Here is a 25,506-nt window from a genome sequence, read left to right on the forward strand (position 1 = left end):
TGAAGAAGAAAGCAGGAAAGTAAAGAAATAAATAAATGGAAAGGAAGCCCTGGAAACGGAGGTAAGGGAACAGATAACAGCAGAATCAGAGACTAGGACCATCTATGGCTCCACCCCTATGGTAGCCACACCTACACACTAACCATGTAGGCACCTATAGGGATATTGTAGGCACATACATGGTTAACATACGTTTAAAATGTTAACGCGCCTATAATGCTGCTTAGTAAACAGGACCCTTAGATTGCTATACAAGTTTGAGATTATAAACCACTCTAGTGTTAATTTTAGTATAGGCAGTAGTATGCATATTTATTAGGGATATGCTGAAAAGTGACTTGTATATGGCCCTTGAAGACGGAACTTGTGTGATTCTTATATAGATAGATATCTATAGGGCCCTTTTACTAAAATATGTTAAGCAGTTAACATGCAGATTAGTGTGTGTTGTTACTTCACGAGTGGGTAACTGTTATACAGTAACATGACAGCAGGTTTGTGCTACTTAAATTGTTGACTGTGTGCTTTGTTGGGGGTGGATGGGTGTGGACTGCACACTGCAGTTATCGCATGGCTTATTCCACATGTTGTCACTTTTGCAGATAGAACAGGTGCACTTACTTTCTCCTCAAGAGGAGGCAGTAAAGGCATTTGCTCTAATTGCAGTTTTAACATGCAGTAAAGAACATTTCAGTGCAGTAAATTAGAGGGCAAGCTGGGCATACTCCCAATAATAACAGAACAGCCTTTGCACACACTAGAATGGGCCGGATTCAGTAAATGGCATTCAAAATTAGGTGTCATTAAGATCTGTGCTAAGCTATCATTTGTTAAAGGATGATTTGTGCAGAGCTCCATTTACAGAATAGCACTCTTCCCATGCCTAACTTTGGGTGCGAGGACTTAAGGCTGCCAAAAGCTGGTGTAAATCCTATCATGCAACTGATAGCAGTTGGGCATGCAAATCCAACTATTCTATAACATTGTGCCTAATTTCTGGCAAGGCCCTACCCTGCCCAGGCCTCTCCCAAGGCCACATCCCCTTTTGAAATGCATGCCATGAAATTTAGGTACACATGCTATAGAACAAGGCAGAAGTGTGCATAACTCCTAATTGGTGCCAATTAACTCAAATAGTTTTTGCACATATCTGGGCTGTGGAGGTGTTACGTCTGTGCTTTCCTCGCCCTCTGGTGGCCAGAATGGGTGGCTACTATGGACCATCACCCATTCCAGATTTCTGCTGAGTCCGGTCCGGATCTTCCAGGCTGCCAGGTTTGATGGTGTTGTTTGAGCCTGCACAGCACCCGTAGCTGCCTGGTGATTGCAGCAGCTGAGCCTCAACTGCTTCTGGGCTTATTAGCCACCTTGAAACATTTCTGCTTTGCCTTTGCCTCGTCTAAGGCCCTGGTATGTTGGGGTGCTGGTGCACTTCTGCTGTTTCCAGTTTCTAGTTTATTCCTGCCTTGATTCTTGCCTGTTCTTGCTAGTCTGTGAATAGTTAGACTAGATTGTTGTTTGTTTGCTTGTCTTGTCTTGTCTCTGAGCTGTAGTTCTGTGTTTAGACCTTGTCTGTTTGTATTTTACTGGCTGCTCTGCAGCTTTTAGTTTTGTGTCTTGTTAGTCAGTATTTTGCTCCCTGTTTTAGTGGCTGTTTTCAGCTTTCAGTCCTGTCCTTTATTTTACCCATTCCTTGCCCTGCTGTCCCTGTATGTTCCTTTCCCCTCTGCCCCTCAGTCCCTGTGCTGCCTAGCTGATATCGTGTCCCGGCCCTGTCCAGTAAATCCTGCCGGCCACCTGAAGCCAGAAGCTGAACTTCTAGTGAAAAGCGGCCAGGTGCAGGTGAAGCCTAACTGTTCCTTAAAGCTCTGCCTTGTCATTGGTGTGGGGTGGTTTTGTCTGCCGCTGCCGCTCCTCGGCAGTGGCCCAAGGGCTCACAACCTAGGTTCCAGCTTTGTATACGTGACAGGAGGACTGCATGTTAATTTTTGCTGTTATATCATGGTAAGCACAAAACTGTATCACACTTTAGTAAAAGTGCCCTTATCTATTTATTTATGTAAATAAACAGAGACAGAGAGAGATGTAGATATCTTGATATAGCTATATAGTGATAAATAAAAATATTGATATTGTATGAAAATGAAATTTTCTGATATTGCTTACCTGAAAATGTTATATTGAAACCTTCATAGGAGATAGAAAAGTCAGATATAAATCGAAGCTGTGCTGTAAAATTTCCAAAGAGTCCAGCTTTGATGGTAGGTGGCAAGACAGAGCCAGTCAGTCTAGCCACAGGTTCTGTGAAGCTGCCATCTTCTGTGATGAGCAAATAGTCATGGGAGCTTTCAAGGTGAAAAGTATGAAAGACGAGCTGTACTCCTTTCAATTGGAAATGAAATAAAATTTTAAAAAAGAACAAAACAGAGCATTAAAATATTATATTCTGAAACCAGATAGGTTTGGACTCTTTCATTTACTGGACATCCTTACTGATGCACAGTTCTTTAAAAAATTAGTATTTGGTAAACTCTCAATTGCCAAAACACCTTTACAACAAACTTAAGGCTAGGTTTACTGAGCAGCACTATGGGCGCGTTAACAGTTTTAACTCACGCAAATGGTGTACGCACGTTAAACGTTAATGCACCTATACAAATGTATAGGTGTGTTAGCGTTTAATGCGCCTTAAATTTACAGGCGAGTTAAAAATGCTAACGCACCTTAGTAAACATACCCCTTTGGCTTTAACTAAGATTACTATACTATACCAATATTACTAATTTTCAAAGTAATATCAAATCAGTTTACAACTGAAAAGTACATAGGACATGTGAAGAATACTTTTACATCAGATTGCTATAAAGTAGGCTACTATTTTAAGCCTATTTAACAAAGATCCATGGGTGTCACAGCACTCATTTTCAAAGCATATGGATATCTCAAAAGGCTAAAGTGGACATCAATGTGCTTGAGACATCCAAATCCTGATTTTGAAAAGACAGAATAGGGACATCCAAGAGTGAAGTATGTCCAAGTGGCATCGGATAATATTCTGAGCATGTTTTGGGTGGGACTAAGGAGAACCTGAAATCTGGACATCCAACAGCTATTGCTGAAGGGGAAGAAACACCACAAACATTTTTATATATTCCTATGGGTATCTCTAGCATTTAACGCATGCTAATTTTAGTGCATACTAAAAACATTAGTGTACCTATAGCGCTTAGTAAACACGGCCCTATATTATCTATCTATATGTTTTTCATTTTGTTTACACCCTATGCTGTCTATTAAAATATTTAATGTGTATCGTGTTGACTTTGTAATGTAGCATACTATGCAATAACTTGTATTGTTATTTTAAAATTTTTACTGCTGTAATTGTCCATTGCCTGTGTTTGGATTATTTTTCTGGTACACCACTTTGAGTGAATTACTTCAAAAAGGTGGTTAATAAATCCTAATAAATAAATACATTTTCAGAGTTTATTTAGCATTTTTTCATTATGTTGTCAGTGTTGTTAAGAATACATATTTTTCAGCATGTCCACTCCCCCAGTAGTCACTGTCCACCTCCCAGCCCCCTAACATGTCACATTGACAGTATATAAATCAAACCAGAAAGGGGGTGAATACTTCTACAGTAGTCAAACAAATCAACACAGAGTAGAAGGAAACAAAAAGTTCCAAGAACTCCAGAAGTCCAATATCTTCAAAACATAAAAGGTTTTATTCTCCAATAAAAGTTGAACAAACAAGCCAAACCCAAGACAGGCTGTGTTTTGGCAATGAGCATTCCTCAGGGGTCATAACTATACAATGAATAAAATAACCACAAATAAATGAACAACCACACAGACAACTAATAATTGAATAGAGTGATGCATGAAACAGTAAATACTAAGGAAAAAATATAAAATATATGGAAAATGAAGTGTGAACAAAGTATACACTGTGTGTGCACATATATAACTCTGTTCTAGGTAAGTTCCCACCTGAACAATTCCCACCCACCAATTTCCATCTGGACATTTCCCACCTAGGACAATTCCCACTGAATCAATCCCCACCACACCAAGGAGGACAATTCCCACCCATAACCCAAAAAACATACTAGGACAAATAATCTACCTCCCTTTTCTCTTCCACATTGTTTGGGGGGCCAGTACACCCTCCCCTCCCCCCAACATTATCTTTTACACATCCCTTTCCCCTTCCAGACATTCAGTTCATATGGGGGGGGCAATGCTCCCCACACCCCCCAAACTAGGTTTTGACCTAATTCAGCCCCTCAAAATGACACACTGATTAAGATTTATAACAAATTACTACTCTACCTATGAAAAGTTATTCTGTTATTATACGTCATCTGTATATATATGCTGCTCTAATCTCCTTATTTCAGACACCGTAAAAAAAAAAGCACTGCCAGGACTTATGGAACCGTATACAAGAAAGAAGCTACAGGCTAGGGATGGTGGGAAAAGTCCTTGGTGGGAATTGTCCTGGTGAAAATTGTCCTAGGTGGGAATTATCTCGGGGGGGGGGGGGGGGGTTGATGGGTGGGAACTGTCCGGGTGGGAGCTCGCCTGATACCATAGAACTCACAGCAAAAAAAAAAAACACTAAATAAGTGATGAGAAAAAATAATTAATGTGTTGTGAATATATTATAGTAATAATAATGAAATGGTGAAGATTTGACTGCAAAGAAGATAAAAATGTGCAAAACCATACTAGAAAGGCAAGAAATACCACAGTGAAACTGAAAAGAGCTCTTATAAATGCAACAAACCTTCATGTTAGAAAAGTATGTAAAAATAAGAGGAAAAGAAGACTGCTTTGGTTCTCAAATGTAGTACCTGAAAAGGTAAGGGAAGAAAAGTTGGCTTTCATAAGTTACAAGATGACGCGGAAAGAAGAAGACTGGCAAAAATATCTAGAAAAGCTAAGAGAAGATAGAAAAGCTGTCAGGAAAGCAAAGATACAACTGGAAGAAAAGATAACCAGTAAGTAAAACTGAAAGACAAGACATTTTTAAAGATATGTAAGCAATAGAAGGAAGTACCAAAATGGCATAGTGAGGCTCAAGGGTGAAGGGTAGGAATTTGCAGAAGCTGATAAGGACAAAGCTGAACTGCTTAACAACTATTTCCATTTTGCACTCAGGGATGAAAAGCTGGGTGCAAGACTGCAGAAAACAATTGCTAATGGAAATGAATATTTGGTAGACCAGGACTGATTTTCAGTAGATTCTGTTTGCAAGGAGGGTGCTCAAATAACTCTAGGAAGTTTTGGTTTCTCCATTGTCTAACCTCCATGAGTGATCTCGGAGGACTGAAGAAGGGTGGATGTGGTCCCTCTGCACAAATGGAAGTAAGGAGGGGGTTGGGACCTGTTAGTCTGACCTCAGTGATGATTAAAATAATGGAAACACTTCTAAAGAGGAGGATTGTGAGGTTTCTAGAATCAAATGGACTACAGGACTCAAAGCAGCATGGTTTCACTTGTGGAAGATCTTGCCAGAGTAATCTGACTGATTTTGTTTTGACTGGGTGACCAAACTGCTGGATATAGAAGGGGTTCTAGATGTGGTGTACTTGGATTTTAGGAAAGCCTTTGACATGGTTCCTCATAAACGGCTGATAAATAAACTGAGTGCCCTCAAGATAGGTCCTAAAGTGACTACATGGGTTAAAAACTGGTTAAGTAGAAATAGACAGAGGGTAATGTTAAATGGAGCATGCTCTGAGGAAAAGGACATTATCAGTGGTGTACTGCAGGGAATGGTCCTTGGGCTAGCTCTTTTAAACTTATTTGTGAGTGATATAGAGGAAGGACTGTCTGGTAAGGTTTATCCCTTCATGCATGATAACAAACTCTGTAATAGGGATAATACCACAGAGGGCATGGCTAGCATGTGGAAGGATCTGGCAAAACTGGAAGAATGGTCCATTGATTGGCAACTCAGATTTAATGCTAAAAATGCAGGGTCATGCATTTAGGTTGCAAAAACCCAATGGAATGGTACAGTATAGGGGGTGAAGTACTTCAGTGTATAAAAGAAGAGCACGACTTTGGGGTGATTGTGTCAGATGATCTCAAGGTGGTCAAACAGGTAGAAAAGGCGATAGTCAAGGCTAGAAGGATGCTCAGGTGCATAGGGAGAGGAATGGCCAGCAGAAGAAGGGGTTATACTGCCCTTGTATAAGTCTCTTGTGAGGCCCCATTTAGAATACTGCGTGCAGAGGGTGGCTACAAAATTGGTCAGTGGTCTCTGTTGCAAAGCATAAGGGGACAGACTTAAGGTCCTCAATATGTAACACGTTAGAAGAAAGATGGGAGAGAGGGGATATGATAGAGATGTTTAAATACCTCTGTGGCATTAATGTACAGGAGGTGAGCCTCTTTCACATGAAGGAAAAACTCATAAATGAGGGAGCACAGTTTAAAGTTAAGAGGTTGTAGACTCAGGAGTAATCAAAGGAAAGGGTGGTGGATGCGCCTCCCGGTGCAAGTGGTGGAGTCAAGGATTGTGTCTGAATTTAAGAAAGCATGGGACAGGCACGTGGGCTCTCTTACGAAGAGGAGGAGATAGTGGTTGCCGTGGATGGGCAGAGATGGATGGGCCATTTGGCTCTTATCTGTCATCATATTCTATGTTCTATGTGGTCCTACAATTGGAACGCCAAAAATAAGAGATGCAATGGGAAAAGGGATCACTGGGAAAAGGTTATAAACTCAATGTACTGATAAGGGTAGAATGATAGGGATCACATCAATATTAATAAACTGTAATGAATGGAAATGTATAAACTGAACCAACCATGCCATGACAATCTACAAGGAGCTGTGGTGCAATATGAAGCCAAATTTCTACTGCACCAAACACACAACAGTTAAAATGCTAACCAATTAGGCTGAAAAACAAAAGGAAAGTGTAGCTATATGACCAGATTTCTGAAATTAGACTTAAAAAAAAAACATACCTAGATGCCTGAAATAGTGTGAAAGTTTACAACAGCAACATCACAGTGTGTGAGTCAAAGAGACTTGTAAATGACACCAAATCCAGCTTCTGTATATAAGGAGTTATGTACAATGATATGTTCATAATCTCAGCAAAATTAAGTGGATACTATGTTTGATGCAAAGTGAAGAAATGTGTGGTATGTGCAAGAATTGTACTCAACAAGTGCGGAAGGAAGTGAATAATGTATGTAGTAAAAAATTAAAAATTGCATGAGAGTGCAGTGTATTTAAATAAGTGCTGAGAAACCAAATATAGACTTGAAGTTAGTGATGATCAATAAAAGAATACATGGAGGTGCATAATCAAATGGAAACACCTATCTCCATGGGCGTTTATCTCCGAGAACGGGTCCGTGAAGGGGCGGGCCGAACCGTATTTTTCGAAAAAATGGATGTTTTTGAGCTGGGCATTTGTTTTTTTTAGCGATAATGGAAACTAAAAACGCCCAGCTCAAAAAAGTCATAATCCGAGCTATTTAGTTGTAGGAGGGGCCACGATTCGTAGTACACTCGCCCCCCTGATATGCCAGGACACCAACTGGGTACCCTACGTCAGTGCGGTAGACTTCAGAAAAAGCTCCTACATGCATAGCTCCCTTACCAAGGGTGCTGAACACCCAACCCCCCTCCCCCAAAACCCACAAATGTACAACACTACCATAGCTCTTAGGGGTGAAGGGGGCATCTACATGTGGGTACAGTGGGTTTTGGAGGCCTCCCATTTACCAGCACAAGTGTTACAGGTGGCAGGGGGATGGGCCTTGGGGCCACCTGGCTGAAGTGCACTGTGGTACCCACTAAAAGTGCTCCAGGGACCTGCATACACGCAGGCCCCTAGGACTGGTTGCTGCTTTATAACCTTGGCACACCAGTTGACACCTGAAGGCTAATCTCTACGAAAACATCCTTTATTGGAATAACCGCCTTTACTCACAGTTAACTGGAGATCAGAGGTTGTGCCCCACTGGCAACGAGTCTCCCTGGTACTGAGATGAGCAGTAGCTCAGAACTGGCAGAATGCTGTACAATGCCCTCATTCAGCCACATTCAAGGGAAGAACTAAGTTGTCTAACGTGGCTAACACAGGAAAGGGAACTAAAACTGGCTTACAAAAATGGCCACTACCACATGGACTACAACAGGAAACACAACAGGGCACACTCTGACCTAGTAGGCAGGGGGAAAAGCACCATGGGAGAATAGCCTACCTACTACCAACATCGTGAGACTGTAACACAAGCTAATGAAATCACGGAGCCCAATACTCTACACCCACCACAATGCAATGCTGATGTGACCCTATACTGCATCCGAGAGCCACATCTGACCCAGGGAAAGGCTGTGACAGGATCAAACACATTCTGCTGTCATGGAGGTGGGTACGGCATTTGAGGCTGGCATACAGGCTGGGAAAAAAGTTTTTAAAGTGGGGTTTTTTTGGTGGGAGGGGGTTAGTGACCACTGGGGGAGTCCGGGGAGGTCATCCCTGATTCCCTCCAGTGGTCATCTGGGCAGTTGGGGCACTTTTTTGGGACTTGTTCATGAAAAAAAAGGGTCCAAAAAAGTGACCCAAAATCACGATAAAAACGCCTTTTTTTTTTTTTTTCAATTATCAGCTAAAGACGCCCATCTCTCCTCGGCTGATAACCAAGCCCCAGTTCCGCCTCCACCACGCCTCCTACACGCCTCCGTCAACTTTATTCATTTCCGCGATGGAGTGCAGTTGGAAACGCCCAAAATTGGCTTTCGATTATACCGATTTGGGCGCCTCTGCAAGACAAACGTCTATCTCCCGATTTAGGTCGCACTATAGGCGTTTTTCTCTTTCGAAAATAAGCTGGATAGTCAAAGAATTAAAATATGCAATGTTAATGAACATCAAGCTGTAATTACATCTTATACCTGAAGGCAGAGCACACAAAAAACAAACAACTAACTCTAACTGCATATTATAAGTTACACAGTAAGGCTTGAAACAAAGCACCTAGAAAAATATGAATTATGAATACAATCAATAATTTGATAAAAATTAGAAGTAAAATGATGGGTCTTGCTATAATTAATTGTGTGTATATATAAATATCCTCCAAAATAATGAACATATTAAAAGGATAAAACATAATTAAGCAATCAGCATTAAAATAGCTTAATAAATCTGCAAATGGACTTACGAAGACAATACACCTCTTAATGTATATAAAGTTACTTTTGTATTCTAAATAACTCATAAAAAATCTACAAACTCAATTGCTTTCTTAAGACCAGAAGAGTGTATAGTATTAAGTTCAAAAATTAATCTCTGCTTCATTCTAAGTAGAGCATTGCCTAAATCACCCCCTTTCCAGGTTTTCCTAAGCATGCGAGTGACAACAAAATTGAACTTTCTATACTGCTCTAACTGACAAGCAGAGTGCTGTACAGACTAAAACAAAGAAATAGGAAAGGAACTCCATTAAAAATAGAAAAGTATAACATCCATACCAGAAGTAACTAAAAGAGAGGTAAAATCAGGTTAAGGAAAAAAGTAAGGATAGAATAAAATACAATAGGCTGTTAGGCAGCTGGTGCTGATAGTCAGACAGTCACTCCAAAAGCTTGTTCAAAGTGCCAGGTTTTTAAATCAATCTTACAATTATTGAGAGATGGATTACCATGGAGAGATAGAGGAAGAGTATTCCAGGTATTTGAGGAGAGAAAGTAAGAAGCACTATGTCATGTGGATTCCAAATGAGCTAATTTCGGGCTATGTAAGACCAGTCTTTGGTCATTAATTGACTGATGTGTCCTAGGAGGGCAGTACATCATAGTCAAACATAATAGGTAGTCTGGGGTACCGAATTGAACAGCCTTAAATGTAATTAATACAACTTTATATGTAAATTTGCTTCTCTATGGAGAGCCAGTGATATTTCTTCAGCAAAGGTGATATGTGGTCTGAACAATGGGCTCAATATAGTACTCTTATGCCTGTATTCTGGGGAATCTGTAACCTTTGTAATGTGGAATATGGCAAACCTGAGCAAATATTACAGTAGTCCAGTTGAGAAGTGAAGAAAAAAAGAATCAACGCATGGAACTTTGAAGTATCAAATAAGTGACAGATTGTCTCCAATTGTTGGAAAAACCATGAAACTAACCTTGGTTAAATGAGATATTTGAGGTAGAAATGATAGAGAAAAATCAAGGATTGCACCCAAATATCAGAAACTGGATACTGGAATAATTGTTGTCCCCAAAAGAGTGATTGGGGGGGGGGGTGGAGACAATAAGGGTATACCAGAGAACCAACATGAAACAGTTTTATCAGTATTAAGCATTAGTTGATATTCATTGAGCCAGATAGCAACAGATTCAAGACAGGCATGAAGCAGAGCGAGGGAAGGTGAGGATGGGGAGGTAGGGTGCAGAAGTAGGAAATCATCTGCATAGAAATAGGTCAAAATTCCAAAGATTGGATGAGCGGCGCAGCAAGAGGACTCAAGAAAAGGTTTAAGAGAAGTTGTGAAAGTATTGAACCCTGTGGTGCTCCTGAGTGAATATGTTCAGAAACAGTGTCAGAGAACACTACCTTGAAAGAACAGTGAGATTAAAAAAAAAGAAGTGAACCATGATAAGACAGTGCTGGAGATACCCAGTGAAGACAGGTGTGTAAGTAGAATAGAATGATTAACCAGATCGAAAGCTGCAGATAGATCTAAAGAGATGGCTAATACTGTGTTGTGGAGGTCAAAATGTGAATGAAACTCACTAACCAAAGCAGCCAGAATGATTTCTGTACTGTGATTTGTCCGAAAGCCTGATTGTTGTGGAAGCAATGCCAATATTTTACTAAAGGGGCTGATCTGATTTGTCTATTGACACAGCAACGCTGCTCCACAATTCTGGTCCTCAACATTCATGTATGCTCCCTTCCTAATTGCATGCTATGCCACTTAGGTACACTCTTATAGAATAGTGCTTAGGGCAAAAGCAAGCATAAGTGGCACTTTTTCTGCAATTACGCATGTAACTGCAGGTGTACTCTATATAGAATTGCCCTTCACAATTGTGAGTTTTTTTGGGACAGAGAAATACCTAACATACCTGAAAGTAATTTGTCTTGAGCTACTACTGAAAAGACATAACCTAAATTAAAAAAAGACTCCATGTTAGTAGTGTGGTGACCTTTACCAAGATACCAGGCATGTCACTAACAGTTACCACAACACTTGTTAAAAACAAAAAGTTAAAAACAAAAAGTTAACCAGCAGCTACTACTACTGGTTAACTTTTTGTTTTTAACGTTTATTAATTATAAAACCTTAAAGTGATTTAATAAATAGGACCACTCAGTTTTCTAATTGTAATTTCTGTGCTGCTGCTCATTGCCATTTTCACCAGCTGCATCCACCTTTTCCTTTCCTGGTTAAAACCACTTGACCATTCTGCCAGTTTGCTGGTTAATTGATCTGAATGTTTTGCTGTATTGCTCTGCACATATTTGCCTACAACTCTTTAGATATTCAGGTTGTTAAGATTCAATGAAATAGGAAGAAACTCAGCCGTTTGAAGTTCTGATAAGAAATTACCACTCTGTAGGGAGAGAATAGGTATCCCTGAGACATTTGTGCCTGCCAGCTTCAAGTTACAGTTTTATCCCTCAGGACAATTATTTCTTGCTGTGATCATTGAGTCCAGTCAATATTTGCATAATTATTAAATATTTATTGCTGTGTACATTCAAAAGAAATCAAATAGAGTGACTTGTCCATGTTAATAAAAAGTTGATCATAAAAAGAGATTACAGAGCCATTACAGCTCTGTTTGTTAATAAAAACAGATTTGGCATCTGGCTGTGGCCAAAAGACATTTCTTACAGTCAAAGGGCAGCTCAAAAGAAATCAATCAAAAAACTTGTTTTCTTTCCTTCTCAGATTCTGGGATCCAGCTAGTTTGACATTTAAAAGTTAATAATTCTGCAAAATTTGAAGGTGTAGGTTCTTTTGACACCCAAAAATGATTATTATTATTATTATTGAACACCTTATACAAGAAATAAAGAAACCTTATTTTGATGTCCAATTAGTTGCCTGAATGAATGCAAATGTTATTGATGACTTCCAAAATTTTGGGAATATAAAGGAGACGAGGGGACCCTCTTACCAGTATCCAGTTTCTGATATTTGGGTGTAATCCTTGAGTTTACCACGTGGGATTGCCATGTGCCAAGGCCACTTTTACTGCAGTGGGTATAAGGGTTGTGTTTCAAAAAGGACGATAAACAGCTGTGCGTTACTTAGAAAATTGGCGCACGGCCATTTACTGCCAGAGCCTTTACCGCCTGCTACTTAGGAAGCAGTGAGGTCTTCAGCAGAAACCCAGAGGTAATCAGGCAGCACGCGGCACAGCCATATTAGTGCAATGGCACAATTACTCCCTGCCCACCGGAAACAACGTGTGTGAGACCCATAACTATTGGTGGGCTCCTGGGTTCAAATATTTGAAAGGTATTAATCCGCAAATGAACCTTTTCTGGAGATGAGAAGGCAGTAGAACTACAGGATAAGAAATGAGATTGAAGGGGGGCAGACTCAAGAAAAATGTCAGGAAGTATTTTTTCACGGAGAGCGTGGTGGATGCTTGGAATGCCCTACCGCGGGAGGTGGTGGAGATGAAAACGGTATCGGAATTCAAAAATGTGTGGGATAAATATAAAGGAATCCTGTTCAGAAGGAATGGATCCTCAGAAGCTTAGTGGAGATTGGGTAGCAGAGCCGGTGGTGTGGGGTGGGGCTGGTGGTTGGGAGGCAGGGCTAGTGCTGGGCAGACTTCTACGGTCTGTGCAGTGAAAATGGCAGATACTAATTAAGGTCAGGTATACACAAAAAGTAGCACATATGAGTTTATCTTGTTGGCAGACTGGATGGACCAGGCAGGTCTTTCTCTGCCGTCATCTACTATGTTTCTATCCAGCTCATTTTCGAAAGAGAAGGGCGCCCATCTTCGGACACAAATAGGTAGATGGACGTCCTCTCAGGGCCGGCCAAATCAGCATAATTGAAAGCTGATTTTGGCCGTCCTCAACTGCTTTCCATCACGAGGATGGCCAAAGTTCAAGGGGGCATGTCGCCAGTGTACCAAAGGCGGGGCGGGGGCGTGGTTAAGAGATGGCCGTCCTCGGCCGATAATGGAAAAAAGAAGGGTGTTCCTGACGAGCATTTGGTCCCTTTTTGTTCACGACCAAGCCTTGAAAAGTTGCCCGAACTGACCAGATGACCACCAGAGGGAATTGGGGATCACCTCCCCTTACTCCCCCAGTGGTCACCAACCCTCTCCCACCGAAATTGCCAGCCTCTATGCCAGCCTCAAATGTCATACTCAACTCCATCAGAGCACTATGCAGGTCCCTGAAGCAGTTTTTAGTGGGTACTGCAGTGCACTTAAGGCAGGCGGACCCAAGCCCCCCCCTACCTGTTACACTTGTGGTGGTAAATGGGAGCTCTCCAAACCCCACCCGAAACCCACTGTATCCACATCTAGGTGCCCCCCCCCCCCCCCGTTACCCTTTAAGGGCTATGGTAGTGGTGTACAGTTGTGGGGAGTGGGCTTGTGGGGGGGGGGGTTGGGAGGCTCAGCACTCAAGGTAAGGGAGCTATGCACCTGAGACCAATTTGTGAAGTCCACTGCAGTGCCCCCTAGGGTGCCAGGTTGTTGTTGTGGCATGTCAGGAGGACCAGTGCACTACAAATGCTGGCTCCTCCCATGACCAAATGCCTTGGATTTGGCCGGTTTTGAGAAGGCCGTCCTTAGTTTCCATTATCGGCCATCTCTAAGGGCGGCCCAAATGTTGAGATTTGGCTGGCCCCGACCATATTATCGAAACAAAAGATGGCCAGCCATCTTGTTTCAATAATACGGTCGGGTACACCGCTTTACGGGGCCGTCATTACAGATGGCCGCCCTTATAGATGGGTGCCCCCGTTCAATTATGCCCCTCCACATAATCTACAAAACAAAAGGAGCAAGTTCCCACATGCCACCTTTTCTTCTGATGTAGGCACAGAAAAAAAAAAAAAGATTTTAAATGCTCTCAGGTTGCAACCTATTTCATGTTTAATGTGGAATATAAAATTTGTCATAAAAAAGTACATAAATAAATAGATAGAATCTCTGAGAACCCTGTTTACTAAGCCACGCTGTAGGTGCACTAACTTTTTAGCATGTGCTAATGATAGAGACACCCATTATTTTCCTATGGGTGTCTCTAATATTAACGCATGCTAAAATGTTTATGCGCCTAGAGCATGGCTTACTAAACAGGGCCCTGAATGTTGAGCACCTGATTTTCATAAGATTATTTCTATTTTAGTGCCCTTTAACCAAAAGAAAAAAAATCTCTGCATGAATATAACAGTGCTAAGGCGTCCCTATAACCAGCCTTTCCAAATGACATACTGATTACAATTTATAACAAATTATTACTCTACCTATGAAAAGTTATTCCGTTATTATACCTTCTAGGGTTTAAAAAAGGTTTGGATGGCTTCCTAAAGAAATAGTTCAAAGACCATTATTAAAATGGATTTGGGGAAAATCCACTGCTTGCCAGATACTTGTTACCTGGATTGGCCACTGTTGGAAACAGGATGCTGGGCTTGATCGACCTTCGGTCCATCCCAGTATGGCAATACTTATGTACTTATGTACTTATGAACATCCGTGTGCTCCACAAGCTAGCATGTTTGAAAACATAATTGAGATTAAATAAAAATGCTACCAACAATAAAGAATGACAACATGGGTGAAGCAGCTCATAAGTTTACTTCGTTTTGAGTGTATGTAGAACAACAGCTACACGGGGAACTGGAAACAGAGACTTACCTAATTGGCTTCAACTTTGAAACAGTATACCGTCTCCCTATGTGATGCAGCTCCTCGTCTTTTTGCTGCGATTAACATTTTTTAAACAGTGCCGGCTGGCTCCTGGCAGTATCAGAAACAGCAGGCTGCTTCACCAAGCATGAGGACCTTCCTTCAGCCTGTACTGCCCAAATTTCTTTAAAAAACTAATAAATGGCTCTAGTAAGCCAGTACGAGCCAGCTCCAGCACCACTGGCTATGCATACAAGGTGTTCTTTGATCTGCCACTTAAAAAGCAAATATTGTGTCTGATTTTTCAAAGGGGCAATTTATTCCAGTCATAAGAACATGAGTAGCCTTATTGGGTCAGACCAAATGGTCCATCTACCCTAGTATCCTGTTACCAACAGTGGTCAATCCAGGTCACAAGTACCTAGCAGAAACCCAAATCGTGGTAACATTCCATGCTACAAATCCCACGGCAAGCAGTTGCTTCCCCATGTCTATCTCAATTGCAGACTATGGACTTTTCCTCCATTTTAAAACTCAGATACCCTAACCACTGTTACCACATCCTCCGGCAAAGAGTTCCAGAGCTTAAATATTCATTGAGTGAAAAGAATATTTCCTCCTGTTTGTATTAAAATCATTCCCCTGTAATTTCCTCAAGTGTTCTCTAGTCTTTGTACTTTTGTAATGAGTAAAAACTCCATTTACTTATACTCATTGTTCTCCACTCAGGATTTTGTAGACCTCAGTCATATCTCCCCTCATCCATCTCTTTTCCAAGCTTAAAAACCCTACCCTCTTTAGCCTTTCCTCATACGAGAGAAGTTTCATCCCTTTTATCATAAGTACATAAGTATTGCCACACTGGGATAGACCAAAGGTCCATCAAGCCCAGTATCCTGTTTCCAACAGTGGCCAATCTAGGTCGCATATACCTGGCAAGATCCCAAAAAAGTTCAATACATTTTATGCTGTTTATCCCAAAAATAAGCAGTGGATTTCCCCAAGTCATTTTAATAATGGTTTATGGACTTTTCCTTTAGGAAACAGTCCAAACCTTTTTTAAACCCTGCTAAGCTAACTACCTTTACCACATTCCCTGGCAACAAATTTCAGAGTTTAATTATATCTTGAGTGAAGAAAAACTTTCTCCAATTCATTTTAAATTTACTACTTTGTAGATTCATCACATGCCCCCTAGTCCTAGTATTTTTGGAAAGAGTAAACAAACGATTTATTTTGCTAGCTCTTGTTTGAACCTTTTCTAATTCTGCTATATCTTTTTTAAGATACGGTGACCAGAATTGAACACAATACTAAAGGTGCAGTCACTCCATGGAGCCATATAGAGGCATTATATTATTTTTAGTCTTATTCCCCATCCATTTTCTAATAATTCCTGCTACTACTACTACTACTTATCATTTCTATAGTGCTACTAGACGTACGCAGCGCTGTACACTTGCACATGAAGAGACAGTCCCTGCTCGACAGAGCTTACAATGTAATTAGGACAGACAAACAGGACAAATACGAGATAAGAGGATATTAAAGTGAGGATGATAAAATAAGGATTCTGAACAAGTGAGTAAGGGTTAGGAGTTAAAAGCAGTATCAAAAAGGTGGGCTTTTAGCTTAGATTTTAAGACGGCCAGAGATGGAGCTTGACGTACCGGCTCAGGAAGTCTATTCCAGGCATATGGTGCATCAAGATAAAAGGAACAGAGTCTTGAATTAGCGGTGGAGGAGAAGGGTGAAGTAAGAGAGATTTACCCAGTGAACGGAGTTCCCGGGGAGGAATGTAGGGAGAGATGAGAGTGGAGAGGTACTGAGGAGCTGCAGAGTGAATGCACTTATAAGTCAATAAGAGGAGTTTGAACTGTATGTGGAAACGGATAGAAAGTCAGTGAAGTGACTTGAGGAGAGGGCTAATATGAGCATAGCAACACTAGTGGAATATAAGTCGTGCAGCAGAATTTTGAACAGATTAGAGGAGAGAGATGACTAAGTGGGAGACCTGTGAGAAGCAAGTTGCAATAGTCTAAGTGAGAGGTGGTAAGAGTTTGGATGAGGGTTCTGGTAGTGTGCTCAGAGAGGAGAGGGTGAATTTTGGTAATATTATAGAGAAAGAAACTACAGGTTTTAGCAGTCTGCTGAATATGTGCAGAGAAGGAGAGGGAGGAGTTGAAGATGACCCCAAGGTTACGAGCTGATGAGACAGGAAGGATGAGAGTGTTGTCCACAGAAACAGAGAATGGGAGAAGCATCCTGTTTGCTTTTTTGCCACTGCTGCACAATGAGCAGAAGATTTCAGTGTATTATCTAGAACGACACCTAGATCAATGATCAGTCAATGGATCCAGTCACTAAAAATATTCCCTTTGATGTCACAATCCTTCTCCTCAGTGTGAGAGGATTTTGTATCCCCTCGAGTGCAGGTCCTGGCTATAGGATCACTTCCTGCTTCACCAGGGTGATGTTTTCCTTTTTGGTTATCTCCGTCCTCCAAAGCAGAATAGAGGCTGCCTGACTGGAGGTGGGACTTTTCTACTATGTCACTGTACATCTCCTCTCTATATCTCTCTGTCTGCCTCAGCTTCTCTAAGTCTGCTGCTACCCTAGCTTGAAGAGATTAGACTCATTCTCTGAGAGCAAGGAGCTCTCCAAACTGAGTGCACACATATAACCTCTCGCCAACTGGTAGATAAATCAATCATGTGACACTCAATGCAAAAGACCAGATAGCCCTTCTTCTCATGTCACGTCCATGAACTGTCCCTAACAGTGCATTTTTCCTAGCAAAAAAGGTGCTGGTACTCAAATGCTAGGCCAGCCTTCAGGAGTGGGGTGATAACTGAGGGACCCACCCCATAATAGCCAGGCAACTAGTCACAAAACATTTGACAAGATTAAATTGGTGTGTAAAGCCTGAGCTCTTTCATTAAAACTTGGGGTCCATGGGTCAATTTTAGCAGAAAATGGAAAAGGTGCCGGTACTCAGTACCCCCTCAAAAAAAGCCTTGGTCCCTACACACATTAAGCAGTTAGCAAGGGTTCTGTAGTATAGTGGCTGATTTTAATCTATGGAAGCTATTAGTATAGGTCTGCACTAACTCAGACCTGAAAAGTTCTGAGAGGAGAGGACATTGCTCTGGTAAGTGAACACTACTTTGCTTGTGCTTTGGGAACTTAAATATTGGGGTTTAAAGGAGGAATTGTAGGTTAGCATTAGGCAAACTTAAAAAGCAAATTTCAACAGCTAACAGAAAACAGCTAATCTCCCTAGTCTTTTCCACTTAGTTTTAAAAGCCTTGTACCACAGCATTAACAGATAGAATCTAACAGCCACTGCAGGATCTAATTTAGTATTAAGGGTGAATAAAAAGAGAGAGAGAGGGGGAAAAGCAAGCAGGGCCTAGTTTAGAGGAATAAAAGAGAGAGAGGAGAGAGAGAGAGAGAGAGAGAGAGAGAGAGAAAAGCAAGCACCATTAACTAGTTGCCATAGTGTATAAACCCCTTCCCCACAGTTTTAAACTGAACTTTTCTCTAGAAATAGGCATTTTCCACATAGTTTTAAACTGAAACTTTTCTAGAGGTAGGAACTCCTTTGTTCTAAACGGCAGTTATTTTTCTTTTCCTTGGCTGCTGGCTGCTGGAGAGTTAGCTCATCCAGTGACCTAGTTTTAAACTGAAACCTTTTCTAGAAGTAGGAACTCCTTTGTTCTAAACGGCAGTTATTTTTCTTTTCCTTGGCTGCTGGAGAGTTAGCTCATCCAGTGACCTAGTTTTAAACTGAAACCTTTTCTAGAGGTAGGAACTCCTTTGTTCTAAATGGCAGTTATTTTTCTTTTCCTTGGCTGCTGGAGAGTTATCTCATCCAGTGACCTCAATTAAGTGATAATTAAGGTGTGGGGGAAGTAGAATACTTGCATAGGTTGCTCAAAAGAGGCCCCTTAGATTCAAAAGTATATAAAGAGGGAAGGACTTTCTTTCTGAGAAGTTCTGAGAGGAGAGGACATTTCTCTGGTAAGTGAACACTACTTTGCTTGAGCTTTGGGAACTTAAAGATTGGGTTTAAAGGAGGAATTGTAGGTTAGTGTTAGGCAAACTTAAAAAGCAAATTTCAACAGCTAACAGAAAACAGCTAATCTCCATAGTCTTTTCCACTTAGTTTTAAAAGCCTTGTACCACAGCATTAACAGATAGAATCTAACAGCCACTGCAGGATCTAATTTAGTATTCCCACCCACCCCTAGGACAACTCCTCATTTATAGTCAGTTATTGTAATTAGGGTAACAAGCAAGGAGTGCTCTTATAGAGTTTTAAATACATTTCATTACCATCTAAGAAGGAAATACTAAAATCATACAATACACTATATAAAGTAAAAGACACTTTTATATTAGGCTAATATCCTTAATACTGTAGCAAGTTTTAAAATATTGGAAAACTCAAAAAACACTAAGATGGAGTCAGCAGTCCAGCAGCGAGAGGGGTGCTATCCAGTCTTTTGCATTGAGTGTCACATGTATGATTATCTCCCAGTTGGTGAGATGTCATATGTTTGCGCCCGATGCAAAGAGCTCCTAGCTCTTAGAGAACATGTCCGTTCTCTTGAGGCTAGAGTAGCAGACTTGGTGGAGCTGAGGGAGACAGAGAGGTACATAGAGGAGACCTACAGGGATGTTGTAGAGAGGTCCCACCTCCAGTCTAGTAGCCCTTGTGCTACCTTGGAGGAGGGAGGTCTCCTAGAAGGAGAGCATCAATCTGGTGAAGTAGGAAGTACTCCTTTAGCCAGGACCTGCCCACCAGGGGATGTACTATCCTCTCACACTGAGGATATGTCTCCAAGTGCTGCCCGGGAGGGAAAGGTTAGGACAGCTGTTATAGTTGGTGATTCGATCATTAGGCATATAGATAGCTGGGTGGCTGGTGGACGTGAGGATCGCCTGGTGACTTGCCTGCCTGGTGCGAAGGTGGCGGACCTCACGCGTCACCTAGATAGGATTTTAGATAGTGCTGGGGAGGAGTCCGCTGTCTTGGTACATGTGGGTACCAATGACATAGGAAAATGTGGGAGAGAGGTTCTGGAAGCCAAATTTAGGCTCTTAGGTAGAAAGCTCAAATCCAGATCCTCTAGGGTAGCATTTTCTGAAATGCTACCTGTTCCACGTGCAGGGCCCAAGAGACAGGCAGAGCTCCAGAGTCTCAATGCATGGATGAGACGATGGTGCAGGGAGGAGGGTTTTAGATTTGTTAGGAACTGGGCAACATTCTGGGGAAGGGGGAGCCTATTCCGAAAGGATGGGCTCCACCTTAACCAGGGTGGGACCAGGCTGCTGGCGTCGGCATTTAAAAAGGAGATAGAGCAGCTTTTAAACTAGAAATGGAAGGAAGGCCGACAGTCGCTCAAAAGCACATGGTTCGGGAAAAGGTATCTTGCAAAGATACCTCACAAACAGGGAAGATAGGGTTTCTGGATAGTGAGGTTGCACAACAGACCGTGGTAGGCCAGGTGCCCTTAAATACAACTAAAGATCAGACAAAAGATGTCAAATCAATAGTGTCAGGTACTAAGCATCATGCAAATAAGAACAACAAACATACTATGAAATGCCTATATGCAAATGCTAGGAGTCTAAGAAATAAGATGGGAGAGTTGGAATATATTGCACTAAATGAAAAATTGGATATAATAGGCATTACTGAGACATGGTGGAAGGAGGATAACCAGTGGGACACTGTCATACCGGGGTACAAAGTATATCGTAATGATAGGGTAGACCGGACTGGTGGAGGGGTAGCATTGTATATTAAAGAGAGCCTTGACTCAGATAGATTACAAATTCAGCAGGACACAAATCACACCTTTGAATCACTGTGGGTTGAAATTCCATGTATAAAAGGGAAAAAAATGGTGATAGGAGTGTACTACCGTCCGCCTCGCCAGGATGAGCAGGTAGACACAGAAATGATAAAAGAAATCAGAGACGCGAACAAAATGGGCAATGTGATAATAATGGGTGACTTCAATTATCCAAATATAGACTGGGTAAATGTAACATCGGGACACGCTACAGAGATACAATTCCTTGATGAAATCAAGGACAGCTTTATGGAGCAACTGGTGCAGGAGCCGACGAGAGAAGGAAAAATTCTAGACTTGGTCCTTAGTGGAGCGCATGATCTGGTGAGGGACGTTATGGTACTGGGGCCGCTTGATAACAGTGACCATAATATGATCAGTTTTGACATCAACCTTGAAGTAACTGTACACAGAAAGTCAAATACGTTAGCATTTAACTTTAAAAAAGGAGACTATGATAAAATGAGGAGAACGGTAAAAAAAAAACTTAGGGGGGCAACTGAGAGAGCAAAAACTGTACAACAGGCGTGGACGCTGTTCAAAAATACCATCCTGGAGGCCCAGGCCATACATATTCCGCGAAATAGAAAAGAAAGACGGAAGTCCAAAAGACACCCGGCCTGGTTGAAAAGTGAGGTGAAGGAAGCTATTAGGGCTAAAAGAAACGCCTTCAGAAAATGGAAGAAGGAACCGTCTGAAAATAACAAGAAACAGCATAAAGAGTGTCAAAGCAAATGCAAGGCGCAGATTAAGAAGGCCAAGAGGGAGTATGAAAAAAGATAGCATTAGAGGCAAAAAAACATAGTAAAAAATTTTTTCGGTATATTAAAAGCAGGAAGCCGGCAAAAGAATCGGTTGGGCCGCTGGATGACCGAGAGGTAAAAGGGGCGATCAAGGAAGACAAAGATGTAGCGGAGAGACTGAATGAATTCTTTGCTTCGGTCTTCACCGAGGAAGATTTGGGTGGGATACCGGTGTCGGAAATGGTATTTCAAGCGGACGAGTCGGAGAAACTTACTGACTTCACGGTAAACATGGAGGACGTAATGGGGCAGTTCGGCAAACTGAAGAGTAGCAAATCTCCTGGACCGGATGGTATTCATCCTAGAGTACTGATAGAACTGAAAAACGAGCTTGCGGAGCTACTGCTAGTGATATGCAACTTATCCATAAAATCGAGCGTGGTACCGGAAGATTGGAGGGTGGCCAATGTAACGCCCATTTTTAAAAAAGGCTCCAGGGGAGATCCGGGAAATTATAGACCGGTGAGTCTGACGTCAGTGCCGGGGAAAATGGTAGAGGCTATTATCAAAAACAAAATTACAGAGCACATCCGAGGACATGGATTACTGAGACCAAGTCAGCATGGCTTTTGTGTGGGGAAATCTTGCCTGACCAATTTACTTCAATTCTTTGAAGGAGTGAACAAACATGTGGACAAAGGGGAGTCGGTTGATATTGTGTATCTGGATTTTCAAAAGGCGTTTGACAAGGTACCTCATGAAAGGCTACAGAGGAAATTGGAGGGTCATGGGATAGAAGGAAATGTCCTATTGTGGAATAAAAACTGGTTGAAGGATAGGAAACAGAGAGTGGGGTTAAATGGGCAGTATTCACAATGGAGAAGGGTAGTTAGTGGGGTTCCTCAGGGGTCCGTGCTAGGACCGCTGCTTTTTAATATATTTATAAATGATTTAGAGATGGGAGTAACTAGCGAGGTAATTAAATTTGCTGATGACACAAAGTTATTCAAAGTCGTTAAATCGCGACAGGATTGTGAAAAATTACAAGAGGACCTTACGAGACTGGGAGACTGGGCGGCTAAATGGCAGATGATGTTTAATGTGAGCAAGTGCAAGGTGATGCATGTGGGAAAAAAGAACCCGAATTATAGCTACGTCATGCAAGGTTCCACGTTAGGAGTTACGGACCAAGAAAGGGATCTGGGTGTCGTCGTCGATAACACACTGAAACCTTCTGCTCAGTGTGCTGCTGCGGCTAAGAAAGCGAATAGAATGTTGGGTATTATCAGGAAAGGTATGGAAAACAGGTGTGAGGATGTTATAATGTCGTTGTATCGCTCCATGGTGCGACCGCACCTTGAGTATTGTGTTCAATTCTGGTCGCCGCATCTCAAGAAAGATATAGTAGAATTGGAAAAGGTGCAGCGAAGGGCGACTAAAATGATAGCGGGGATGGGACGACTTCCCTATGAAGAAAGACTAAGGAGGCTAGGGCTATACAGCTTGGAGAAGAGACGGCTGAGGGGAGACATGATAGAGGTATATAAAATAATGAGTGGAGTGGAACAGGTGGATGTGAAGCATCTGTTCACGCTTTCCAAAAATACTAGGACTAGGGGGCATGCGATGAAACTACAGTGTAGTAAATTTAAAACAAATCGGAGAAAATGTTTCTTCACCCAACGTGTAATTAAACTCTGGAATTCGTTCCCGGAGAAAGTGGTGAAGGCGGTTAGCTTAGCAGAGTTTAAAAAGGGGTTGGACGGTTTCCTAAAGGACAAGTCCATAAACCGCTACTAAACGGACTTGGAAAACTCCAAAATTCCAGAAATAACATGTATAGAATGTTTGTACATTTGGGAAGCTTGCCAGGTGCCCTTGGCCTGGATTGGCCGCTGTCATGGACAGGATGCTGGGCTCGATGGACCCTTGGTCTTTTCCCAGTATGGCATTACTTATGTACTTATGTACTTAGTTTAGTAACAGGGCCTCTAAGTTTTATATGAAATGAATAATGATTTCCTTTCAGCTGGGTGTCTTTTGGCTCTGTGATGCATTAGTAAAGGTGTTATACAACAAAACATTTAAGAAAATCGACAGTTTCTCACATCGCTGCTGCATATGTAGTGCATAGTCATGCCTTCACTGTCTATTAAATTATTTATAACATTCAGAAACAATTTGCATTATTAGCTCAGCGTGGTTATAAGGCCTTCTATGGGTCCAATTGTTTTTAAAGTTCAAAGAAACATGTTTTTCAGTATCTCACAGAAAAAGTCATAAGGTGAAGCTTTAAACTCATTTCCTCGCAAGTCTATAAATGTTCAGAAAGTCCATCTTTAATATTGTAAAATTAATTCTTACCTTTTCCATGTGATACTTCAATAGTCCATGTACAGTTTAAAGAATTGGGATAAAAATCAGGAAATCCAGGAGAGAGAATAGTCCCACTCTTTCCATGAATATATCCACCACATAGAGCTTAACAAAGAAAAGAAAAGAAACACGTCATTAACAGTTTTGCAGAGAACATTAATGCTATTGACGCATTGCCTTAAAATTACTAACATTTCTTAAAGTAATGAATCAGTGACTCATTATTGCCAAAGATAGCTTTTTATTTAGAAATGTGCTACCTGGTAACTGTACCAGATAACAAATGACTAGCCAGCTCCCCTTCTCTTCTTTCTCATAACATCAAACCTTGCCCTATTTCATCATCAGTATTAGACAATCCCATATGAAAGCATATTAGTGCATGTTAACACTTTCTTTTTCAAATTATGGATCATATATACATTAGTCACACATATTACCTTATACAGTGTTTCCTATGTAAAGCATTCAAGGAATATAGGGCTTACATTAAAAAAAACTCCATTGCTGCAGATCAGGCTTGTCCAACATATGGCCTGAGGGCCAGAACCTGGACCACCAAGTTTTCTTTTTTTCTGGCCCTCGGAAGTTTGATAATTCTTGTGTTGATTATAGCAGGATTCCTATTTTCCCACTTCAACTTGGCTTTCTGTGGCTCAAACTTATGCAGAGCCAAGTCATGGTGAAGAAGCAGGAATCCCTCCATTTTCTTCTGCAGCCAAAATGGGTGAGGGAAAAGAAACTGGGTGAAGGCTGGGGGTGGGTACATGAGTGAGAGAAACTGGGTGAAGGTGGGGGGTAGGTACACAAGTGAGAATGAGACTGGGTGAAAGCCGGGGATGGGATGATGCACCGTCATATTTTGCCACTATTTAACAAAACAAGCAGCAAAATATAATCGTGCATGTTTTGGCCCTCTGAATGTTACAAAATATAAAATGTTGCACAGTTACACCTGCTTTTAGGCATGCAGAAATTTTCTGCTTATTTTGCATGCTTGCATATACAATTTATAAAATATGTTCATAAATATACATCTCACCCAAACTACACATCTGGGAATACTTCAACCATATGGATACATGTGCTGCCACACCACTTGTCCTCATCAGTCTGTATTTTCTGCTTGACATTGATGGATGCTTGGTTAACTTTATTGTTTTTTTTTTTAAATCATTTTTCAATAAAGGGATTTGAATTCTTATGAAGGGAGCTTATGTGCATATCAAATGAGGATCCAAACAATTAATCAATTAAAAAATCTGTTCAACTAAAGAATGTCACCCATCCATATGAGGAAAATATCATCGATGGAACATACCCTAATTTGATGTATCCAAACTACTGAGAAGTGTGTAAATGTTGATCTTCAAAACTGGTGACATACACATTTGCCATGCTTGGTGCCATTGCTGTACCCATAGCTGCCTCATGGATTTGCAGAAAGAACAGTCCATTAAACAAAAGATAATTGCGGCATAACACTAACTTTGCTAAAGCTATAAAAAAAGTGCAATATGTTTGATGTGCAGAGTAATGATGTTGAATGGTTTACTGCACTATATAGAAAAGAAAATAAGATGATACCTTTTTTTATTGGACATAACTTAATACATTTCTTGATTAGCTTTCGAAGGT

At 41.2% G+C, this 25,506-nt stretch overlaps 1 protein-coding gene across 1 annotated transcript in view; it reads right to left on the bottom strand.

The window, feature by feature from the left end:
- Window positions 1-25,506, bottom strand: part of CSMD1 (CUB and Sushi multiple domains 1) — a 2,896,277-nt gene that overhangs the window by 865,667 nt on the left and 2,005,104 nt on the right. Inside the window, exons 19-20 of the mRNA XM_030195161.1 lie at window positions 23,857-23,973; window positions 2,167-2,382 (exon numbers count right to left, since the gene is read on the bottom strand). Of these exons, the coding sequence (XP_030051021.1) occupies window positions 2,167-2,382; window positions 23,857-23,973 (333 nt within the window). The remainder of the gene's footprint in view (window positions 1-2,166; window positions 2,383-23,856; window positions 23,974-25,506) is intronic.

The sequence above is a fragment of the Microcaecilia unicolor genome, chromosome 3 (genome assembly GCF_901765095.1).
Source record: "Microcaecilia unicolor chromosome 3, aMicUni1.1, whole genome shotgun sequence".
Taxonomy (NCBI): Eukaryota; Metazoa; Chordata; class Amphibia; order Gymnophiona; family Siphonopidae; genus Microcaecilia; species Microcaecilia unicolor.